Source organism: Sycon ciliatum, chromosome 2, assembly GCF_964019385.1.
Source record: "Sycon ciliatum chromosome 2, ocSycCili1.1, whole genome shotgun sequence".
In the NCBI taxonomy this organism is placed as follows: domain Eukaryota; kingdom Metazoa; phylum Porifera; class Calcarea; order Leucosolenida; family Sycettidae; genus Sycon; species Sycon ciliatum.
In genome coordinates this window covers 37,613,400-37,624,106 of record NC_088644.1, presented here as the reverse complement: position 1 = coordinate 37,624,106, position 10,707 = coordinate 37,613,400, and the positions used below count along the sequence as shown (strand labels likewise).

General features: G+C 52.9%; 1 protein-coding gene across 1 annotated transcript; it reads left to right on the top strand.

The window, feature by feature from the left end:
* The first annotated feature begins 4,980 nt into the window (after positions 1–4,980).
* Positions 4,981–10,447, top strand: LOC135810564 (uncharacterized). The gene is made up of 2 exons (XM_065324057.1): positions 4,981–9,872; positions 10,363–10,447. Exons 1-2 carry the CDS (start codon positions 4,981–4,983, stop codon positions 10,445–10,447), a joined length of 4,977 nt encoding a protein of 1,658 aa, XP_065180129.1.
* Positions 10,448–10,707: the final 260 nt, after the last annotated feature.

The following is a 10,707-nucleotide window of genomic DNA, read 5'->3' as shown; positions in this document are numbered from 1 at the left end:
CATACTTGTTAACCATGGACTGCTTCTGGCTAGATTAACTCTTGTGTAATCAATGGTGCTAGTGACGCTTATATCAGATTCACTATGATTTAGCCACCCACACTAGTAGCAAGTATTACCTTCACTGGGGGCAGGGGTAACTGCAGTTGGATCCCGGGACGGATACCCTCATGCCATCAATCCTTTTCCTGCACCTTGTCCTCACCCACTTACTGAGGTGTGATGAGCCCATAAGTGGGATAATTTTCAAGCCCGCTCAGAGTTTTGGGGATTTCAGGGGGTGTCGGTCGTTGGGGGGTTCAATAGCTCAATTGAGTCATCTTTCCAAGATTCCTTTTGATTCTCTCTCCCCTCTCCCGGGGAGACCCACGTGACCAGTTTTGGCAGTGAGCAACAAGTACAAGTGTGTGTGTGTGTGTGTGTGTGTGTGTGTGTGTGTGTGTGTGTGTGTGTGCGTGTGTGTGTTTAGGTGCGATAATGCGGGAGTATGGAGTGTGTGAGAGGGAGAGGCTGTGTGTAGATTAGTGTGAGACGGTGTGTGTGTGTGTGGATGAGTGTGCGTGTTCATCTCCTCAGAGGCTGCATGCTTAAAGCCTTTCCTGCCTTTAGTACAACGGTCGCGCATTTTGCCACACCAAACTGCATGCCAATGGCAATATCTTGACTACAGCCATGAACAGTGTGAACAAGAGGTGACAAGCCCTTTTCATTCTTTGCATACAGCTTGAGGTCATCCATGTACCATGGATGGTTGAGTTTGGTACGGTTTTTGGTACTTGAAACAGTAGGCTGTATCAGGATTCCGCAAGACCATGGTGATCGGTACGAGACAGATGACGAACAGCAGTGGGGATAAGGAATCACCGTGGAAAATCCCACGCTGAATGGCCGCCGATCCCAAGTTGTTGGCGCCGTTCCAAAGGCCAACCTTCCACTGAGCCATGCTAACAGTCATACGTCTGCGTACGGATTCGTGTATGCCAAACAGCTCCAAACAGCGCTCAATCCAATCGTGAGGAACCATGTCATAGACCTTCTTGTAGTCGACCCATGACATGACCAAAATGGGTCTGCAACGCTTACTGTCCGTCATAGCGGCCAGGTCAATGACGGGTTGATCTTTTGTGCCATAAGTTCCGCGCTTGCAATATTTCTGCTCATCAGGCAGTAGAGATGACGCCTCAAGATGGGCTGTGATCTTATTGCTCAGAATGCCGGAGAATAACTTCCACATGACTGGAAGGCAGGTACCGGTAACTGGTCGGTAATTGGTGACATCAGCTGCACTCTCGCCAGGGTCTTTCATGATCAGAACTGTGCGACCATGATTCATCCAAGCTGGCACTTCGGTATCCTGCAGGCATGCGTTAAGCATTCGGGCCATTGCAGTATGCAAAGAAGTAAACTTCTTCATCCAGTACCACTGAACACCATCTGGGCCTGGCGCCTTCCAATATACGGCATACCAGCTAAAAAACTCTTGCACGTCCGTGTTGAAAATGCACAACTCATCTTGTTCTTGAACTTCTCAGAAGTCACTTTCCACAGTGGTCAACCTCTCCGCTTGTTGATTATAGGTCACGGGTGAGGACCATATGCCTTGCCAGAAGGCTACAGCTTCTTGTGAGTCAAGTGAGGTACCATCTGATGTTTTGGCGGGTGTAGTGCCGTCCCCTTGAAGTTCACGGTAGACTTGTCTCTGGTCTCTCTCATAGGTTCTATTCTGTCGAAACTACCGGGATCGTTCATTGGAGCGCTTGATCCCAGAGGGTGTAGCATGAATTTGCTGCTTCACCTCTTCCAGTAGGACATTACGTCCCTTTTTCAGGATCTCTTAATTTAGTGGCTAGCTTGTGCTTTACCCTCTTATTTGCCAATCGTTGCCGACTCCATTCGCCAAGTCAACCATAATCTTTGCGGAGCCGGGCCAGCTTAGCAAGCTGCCTCTTTCACCATCCGTTCTCATTACGCCTTTTCTGTGTCTCAGTTGTGGGTTTCACCCCTAATTAACCGCTCACAGACCAGACGAGCTCCAGCAAAGATAAGTCGATTCAGGCAGCTAACATCTTCCACCTGTACGTACCATAACAGTCGAATTGACAAAGCTAACCACTCCAGAGAGTCTAGATGTAGGTATGTGGCGCAGGGATGGTATACGACCTCCTTGTCCTTCTGCATGCAACTCTCTTAGACGTGTGAGCGCAGACCGCTCCTCTTCGCTGAGGCTTTCTTCCTCGGCTGGAAGGTCCGTGGGTGTAAGCGCATCATCCGGCATCGTTCGGGATGCCGGTGCATCAGCGTCCTGTTGCAGTTGCTGCTCAGGTAAGGTAGGTTGAGTCAAATCCATTGGTGCTTCAGCAGTGGCTGGGGCGCTGGTCGTCTGCGGCTGCGTTGCCCTGTGCTTAATGTCGTCCAATTCGGTGTCGGAAAACCCAATTGTTGCGCTTGATCGTTCGGATTTGGTCAGAAAGACGTTGTTCCGAAACATCAAATACTCAGTAAACTGCGCGCCTGCCATAATGCATGCATCCTCTGCCGGTAGCCTCGCTGCTCCATGGCGGCAGTATTGTCCCCCGATCCCATTTCCTCCTCACCCCGTCCGTTCCCCTTATTCTCTCATTTCTAGTATGTTTGTTTTCTCCATCGTTGTGAACAGTAACCTCATAACGAGGAGCCGATGCCTGATCACCCACATCAGACTCCCCGCGGACAGTGCCAGGATTACGATTGGGTAGTGCCTGCCCTGGCACACCACTCCTGCGGAGCGTGACTCCTCTGGAAGATGTGTCCCAGTGCCGAAAGGCGGGCTCATGCCCCGACATGGCTACTTCCCCTTGTCTAACCCCCAAGACGAAAATAATGATACAATGTAGTAGACGACTGGCCGAAATTTAAAAAAAATGCCAACCTCACCCCCAGTAGCACCAGGGTACTAGCTTGTCATCCTGAGATCATTGGTTCACCCGTATAGTTGGCTTCCCTAATGGTCAGCTCATCCACGGGCACCTATTCATGTTCAGACGGTAGTACGTAATATTTCTCTGGCATGGCATCACTAAGACTAGAAGTAATGGTTCCTTTTATTATTGATAGCTGGAGCAGTCCTTTCTCTGTCTTGTGCCAATACTGCAATAGTGATTCATGTATCAAGGCCTGAGCTACACTGTAGGCTGTAGTCTTCCCTGTCTCTCTTGTGGTTTTCTATTCATGAGGGCGATCTACAAAGTGGCGTCATAACTATTTCCAACTGGCCGTTCATGTATTACATGCATATACTTCTTAGCTGTGTGTTGTTGCTTGTTGCTGTGCATGGTCATACATTTGTATTGCATAGTATCATGGCTAGCTTTCGTGCCGTACAACAGCGCGTGTGCGGTGGCTACGCCTCTGCTGTTTTGCCAGCTGACAGTGCTGCATAAATTACTTCATCTTTGCCTTTTGTCTTCGGTTGTGTACCGACATGGAATGTTTTCGGTTTTAGTAGTTCCTTGGTTCGCGTTGTGTAGCTAGCTAGGCTGCTCTTTCAGGTGTAATTGTATTTGGAGTGAAAAGATAAGATAACGTGTTCCTTCGTGTGAACATTCTGGTAGCAGAGGATGGTTATCGCCTGAGTGAGCAGTTCAGTTTCGGAAATTTAAATTATTTAGATCATGTCGTCGCCGGAGCCTGAGAGTGAGAGCACAATCAGGGCTAGCAGTCAGAGAACTGAGCTCTTTTTAGGTGCCATGGCAGAGAGGGCAGGCGACGTGATCGAGGAGGACGAGGAAGTCGAAGAGGACGAACATGGTCAAAGTGACCAGCGATCGAATGAACTGATGTTCGTGAAAATGAAAGCTGAAAAAGCGAATCGCAAGAGAAAGTTCACCAGGTGTCGCAGAGCCGTGATCGTGGCCTTGCGTGACGGAGTTGAAGAGGAAGCTGCGAGGTCGTTGTTTGGCAATTAGAAATGATCGAGGATGCCCTGAACGGTGTGTTCATGGACGTACTCGAGTGGGCTGGCGGCATGAACGATGCGCTCGCAGTGGCTAAAGTGACCGATGAGATGGAGGAAGCGGAGAAAGAGATGAAGGAGGTCACAAGGCTGTATCAGGAGTTCCTAGAACACCAGCCAGCGTGGACGGCTGCACGGAACAGCCACCCAGACAGGCCAGCGTATCATCAGTATGCCCAGGCACCAGTGGAAGAGCCAGGAAGTCCACTGAGCGTGATATCGCTGGGCAGAAGTGAAGGCTCCCAGGATCGGGATGAGCCTGGTGATGGCGTGGCGCTGGTTCAGGAGAACCAGGCAAGAGTAGAAGACAGTGATGAAGTGGTTGTGACCACAAGTGTCTCCGGCAGTAGTAACAGAGAGGCAGAGCTTGGGGCTAGAACAAGGCCACCAATGGAAGCTGGGAGTAGGAGGTCAGAGCGTGAAAGAAGCCCTGCCTTGCCTGTACTACAGCCTGCTGTGCCAACACGGAGTGCTGTATGTGTGTCCAGTGCATATACTAGAGTGAGTGAGACCAAGGCCCCTCAACTTCAAGTCGCGAAGAGTCCAGGCCAGCAGGGCAGTAGTACTCAGGCTCCTGTGTCAGGACTACACCCTACATCATCTCTGCCATATCAGTCCGCCAACTATCTGTACACCCAGGCCAGTGGGCCACCACAGGTAGCCTCAAGTCATCAGGCCATGGGCATTGGTGCCTTTTCAGCATTGCCAGGAGCAGGTGTGTCCGCCAGCCACCAGCGTGCTGTGTCTCAGCCTCCACCTGTCAAGCAGCCATCAGATGAAATTTTCAAGCAACTGAAGGCTATACAGATCCCAGTCTTCGGCGGCGATAAGCAGGCGTATGCCTCATGGAAGGCTGCTTTCATGGCGTGTGTTGGTAGCTCGTCTGCAAGGGCAGACTTGTACTGCTGCACCTCCGGCAGTATTTGAGTGGAGATGCCTTGGCTTCCATCGAGAGCTTGGGATACACCCCGTCTGCGTATGAGGCCGCAATGAGGCGGTTAGACCGCAAGTTTGGAGGCGACCAACGACAGCTGTCGCTGCAGTACGAGCAAGTCGAGGCCTGCCCAATCATTCGTTCCGGCCGAGCAGGAGATCTCCAGAAGTTTGCAGATCTCCTCGACGTACTCGTGGTCAACCTCCTCGACTCCGGAAAAGGCAATGAGCTGGGTGATGGGCTGTTGTACCGGAAGCTCCTGGCCAAGTTGCCGGCTGGGATGTTAACCCAATTCAATCGATGGTGTCATCAGAAGCCCTGCCAGCCAGGAATTCAAGCACTACTGGAGTGGGTGACGTTGGAAGCGGAGTTTGCCGTTGGAGCGTCCGAAGCACTAGATGGAGTTGGTGCGAAGGACAAGCCTCCGGCACCCCGAAATGCTCCTCAACGATCCTACTTCGGGGGAAAGGCTTCGCAGAATGCAGGGTGGTCAAGGCCTGCGGGCTCAGCGGCTGGACGATCTTCATGTCGGCAATGTGGCGGACCTCACGGTGTCTGGCAGTGTAAAGCATTTCAGCAGCTTTCCGTCGCCAATCGCTGGAGACAGGCTAAACAGCATGGTCTGTGCTACCGCTGCCTTGGAGGCGATCACCAAGGTCACCACTGTCCACGAACCAGACCCTGCTCAGTGAGCGGCTGCAACAACAATCACCACTACTTGCTACACCGGGACTTGCTACACGAGGACAGCAGGAACCCCGATGCCGCACAGTCAAACAAGAAAAAATCGGGGAACACGGCAGCTGGAGGAATGACGGCGGACAAGTCCCAACTCAGTCCTGCCGAACAATTCTGCAACTATGGAGACAATGGTTCAGGTCAGGAGACAGGGGACCAGGTATTGCCTCCCGCCATCGACTGTTTAGTAACGCCGCCATACGCCGGTAAAGACCAAGAGCAGCGCACCCCACAGTCGTTCACCGAGGGGGAGACGGAGTCCACGAAGAGTGATTCCACCATGATGGTCCAAGGCCCGGGCAAGATAGCTCTGCGAACGGTCTCAGTCGTCTTGGAGAACGGCCACAAGTCAGTGCAAGTGAATGCGTTGCTGGACGACGGTAGCACGACGAGCTACCTCAACGGCAGCATTGCCAACCAGCTCGGCGTCAGCGGGGAGCTGAGGACATTCACAGTCCACACCTTGAATGGCAAGCAGACCTCATTCACAACCAGACCAGTAAGCTTCACCATTGGCAGCATGGATGGCAGTGTTCGACAATCTATGACGGCGCTGACGGCTGATTCGGTCACCGGGAATCTTCGTCCGGTAGAGTGGGTCAAGGAAGCAGTCAAGTATCCTCATCTGAGAGAGATTCCGTTCGCAAGACTGGCGGAGCCCGCCAGGGTCGATCTGCTGATTGGGAGCGACTATGCTGAGCTGCTTGTGTCACAGCAGGAAGTGGTCGGCCCGCCTGGTCAACCAGTGGCGCGTCATACTCCACTGGGTTGGACCTGTGTTGGCAGAGTGACGGGAACCCACTCGAGTCAAAGGACGTTCCACAGCCAAGCGTTTCAGAGTGAGGAGAGAGCAACACCAACCGGCTTAGAGACCGCGCTACAGCAGTTCTGGCAAATTGACAGCTGCGGCACGGAGGAGAGCTTCAGTGAGCCCGGCCCGCGCTCGCGGGAGGAAGAGACAGCCCTAGACATCGTCAAACACTCGCTGAAGAAGGTGGACGGTCGGTACCAGGTGTCTCTGCCGTGGAACAATCGCAAGAGAGAATTATGCAACAACTTGGGTGCGGCTACGAAACGTCTAGGCCACACCGAGCGCAAGCTCCTGAAAGACCCATTTGTTGCCCAGGCTTATGGCCAAGTCTTCCAGGCCTACCAGAGGAACGGCTATATCCGGGAGCTCGCGAAGGAAGAGCTAGGTCAAGAGGTATGCTGGTACTTATCCCACTTTCCCATCGTCCGACCGCAGAAGACGACAACCAAGGTGCGGATCGTCTTTGACGCTGCAGCATCCCGTCATGGCCTCAGCCTCAACGACGCCATCTACCCTGGTCCGAAGCTCCAACGTGAGTTGTTCGATGTGTTGACCAGGTTTCGGCAAAAGCCTATAGCAGTGGGCTGTGACGTGACCGAAATGTATTTGCAGGTGTCGGTTGCGCCAGCAGACAGGAAGTACCTCAGATTCGTGTGGCGGGACCTGGATCCAGCCAAGCCTTTACGGCACTTTGAGTTCAACCGCCTGGTCTTTGGCGTCAATGCTGCACCATTCATCGCCCAGTATGTTGCTCAGCAGACAGCCCGGGAACATTTGGCGTCTCATCCCCTGGCAGCAGAAGCTATCCTCGCGTCCACCTACATGGATGACACGATGGACAGCACCAAAGATGTCGAACAAGGTCAGATTCTTCATCGGGAGCTAATGGATCTGTGGGGTGAGGCCAAGATGACGCCGCGCAAGTGGGTGTCCAACTCGCCCGAGCTCCTGAGGGTAATTCCAGCCGAGGCTCGCGCTACCCAGCTGGACTTATCCCAAGGAGAGCTACCATCCGTGAAGACGCTAGGAGTGTCATGGGACGGTCAGGCAGACTGCTTCTTCTTCAGCGTTCAACCGCCAGACCTCACCAACCAACGCATCACCAAGCGATTCCTCCTAGCAAAAGTCGCGTCCGTATTCGACCCGTTGGGGTTTCTGGCACCGTTCGTGACCCAAGCCAAGATCCTCATGCAAGAGAGTTGGGTAGCTGGTATTGACTGGGATGAACCGGTTCCAGATGGCATCGACACCAGCGCTCGCCAGTGGTTCAATGACCTGGCGAAGCTCAGTTTAGTTCGAGTACCAAGATGTCTCATCCCGGACGTGGCCAGTGGAGTGACGCTGCATGTTTTCTGTGATGCGTCGAGTGTGGCGTATGGTGCCGTGGTCTACAGCTCCACCGTGCAGCGTGGCTCTGAGGGAAACGTTCGTCTCGCTGGAGCCAAGAGCAGAGTGGCGCCGACAAGAACACAAAGTATCCCCCGGCTGGAATTGCTGGCGGCTGTGCTTGGCCTTCAGCTGGCCCGGAAGTTCAGTCAGATCATGACCATTGCCATGTCAGAGGTGATTTTCTGGAGCGACAGTGCAACTGTGCTGCTCTGGATTCGCAGCTACAGCCAACGTTTCAAACCGTTTGTGGCGAATCGCATCAGCCACATCCAGACTGTTACGTCGCCCAGTCAATGGCGGTACGTTCCCTCCAGCGACAACCCAGCTGACTTGGCGTCACGGGGAGCTGGGGTAGAGCAACTGGTTGCAACTGAGCTGTGGTGGCAAGGACCGGCCTTCCTGCAGAAAGAAGAATCTGAATGGCCAGCCAAGATCGTGGGTGGCCAAGACCCAGCTGCCCGAGCGGAAGCTCGCAAGGCTGCACAGCCCGAGGTGATGTCATTTATGTCCGAGAAAGTACCCAGCTTGTGCTCTCGGCGCTTCTCAGACTGGACGCGCGTAGTCAGAGTACGGGCTTGGGCAATTCGCTTCATCACCAACTGCCGTGGAGGTGAGGAGTTGAGCGGAGAGCTAACCGGCGAGGAGATGGACGCTGCCAGCCTTTCCATCATCAAAGAGGCACAGCACGAGGCATTCGCGGAGGATCTGAAGCTAGTGAAGAATGGTCAACCACTTCCGCTGAAGTCACGTTTGGCGAGGTTATCGCCTCGACTGGACGACGACGGACTATTGCGCTGCGATGGTTGCACCAAGCTGGCTGACTGGTTGCCGTTTGATGTGCGCTTCCCGATTCTTCTCCCCCGGAAACATCCGACCACCCGGCTTATTGTCAAAGATTGCCATGAGCAACGTCATCATGGCGGGACGAATGAAACGTTGGCAGCTCTCTCTGATCACTATCTTGTTGAAGCAGCACGGGAGGAGATCCGTGACTGGGAGAAAGACTGCATGGTGTGTCGACGACTAAAAGCCCGTGCGGGAGAGCAAATCATGGCCCCGTTGCCAGCAAAGCGATTGTGTGAGCCACTGAGAGCCTTCAGCAGGGTAGCCGTTGACTACGGAGGGCCGTTCGAAACTATGCAGGGGAGAGGAAAGACTCGCCACAAACGCTATCTGTGCCTCTTCACGTGTTTGCTGACTCGTGCGGTCCATTTGGAGATGGCGTACGCATTGGATGCAAATTCTTTCCTGAACGCCTTTAACCGGATGGCCAACCGACGAGGTTGTCCAATGGAGGTTCTGTCGGACAATGGAGGCAACTTCGTGAATGCCGACCGCCAGCTACGTGAGCTTGTTGGCCAACTGAACAATACCACCGTCCGGAAAGCCATGGCCTGCAGACGCGTGAAATGGAGTTTCAACCCGCCATTAGCTCCTCATTTCGGGGGAGTTCACGAGGCAATGATTCGAGCCGCCAAACGAGCTCTACACGCCATCCTTGGAGACGCATCTGTGACGGACGAGGAGTTGGTCACCGCTCTCAGCGGAGCAGAGTCCCTCGTCAACTCCAGGCCCATCACCTACCAATCGGCTAGTCCGAAGGATCCAGGGCCGCTAACTCCGAACCATTTCCTTCATGGCATGGCCGAGGGCCAGCTGGTTATTGCAACAACGGACGAGAAGGGGTGTCAACTGCAGAGACGTTGGAGATATGTTCAAATGCTCATCGACCATTTCTGGCATCGCTGGCTGAAAGAGTTTGTCCCACGGTTGAATCAGCGGATGAAGTGGCGACACCAGCGACGCGATCTGGCCGTTGACGACGTTGTCCTGGTGATGGATTCAAGCTCCCCGCGAGGGCGTTGGCCGCTCGGCAGAGTCACGGAAGTTTTCCCTGGTCCGGACGGACATGTGCGTGTGGTGGCCATGCAAGTGGGCTCTGAAGAGATCCATCACTCGAGTCTGTCCACTGGAATGTTAGACGGCTCTCCCTACATGCCAGAATGGAGGTACTGCTCAGTGACGACCCCCATTAATGATTCATGCATTGTTTTTGTTTTTTTTGTAGCTTCCTACCACTGAACTTGCCCTTTCGATTCACTTTTCTCTTAGCTTGGTACTGGTAGTTGTAAGGATAGGCATCATGCAACATCTGGGTGCATATTGCGAGGGGGAGGATGTTCAGACGGTAGTACGTAATATTTCTCTGGCATGGCATCACTAAGACTAGAAGTAATGGTTCCTTTTATTATTGATAGCTGGAGCAGTCCTTTCTCTGTCTTGTGCCAATACTGCAATAGTGATTCATGTATCAAGGCCTGAGCTACACTGTAGGCTGTAGTCTTCCCTGTCTCTCTTGTGGTTTTCTATTCATGAGGGCGATCTACAAAGTGGCGTCATAACTATTTCCAACTGGCCGTTCATGTATTACATGCATATACTTCTTAGCTGTGTGTTGTTGCTTGTTGCTGTGCATGGTCATACATTTGTATTGCATAGTATCATGGCTAGCTTTCGTGCCGTACAACAGCGCGTGTGCGGTGGCTACGCCTCTGCTGTTTTGCCAGCTGACAGTGCTGCATAAATTACTTCATCTTTGCCTTTTGTCTTCGGTTGTGTACCGACATGGAATGTTTTCGGTTTTAGTAGTTCCTTGGTTCGCGTTGTGTAGCTAGCTAGGCTGCTCTTTCAGGTGTAATTGTATTTGGAGTGAAAAGATAAGATAACGTGTTCCTTCGTGTGAACAATTCAAACCCTGCTGCTACCCAGGGCCTGAAGCGGACAAATGAGTTTCTTTAGGCCAACCCCATCCCCCTAGCCCTCTAGTCTTTTCCCAAAGGTGCT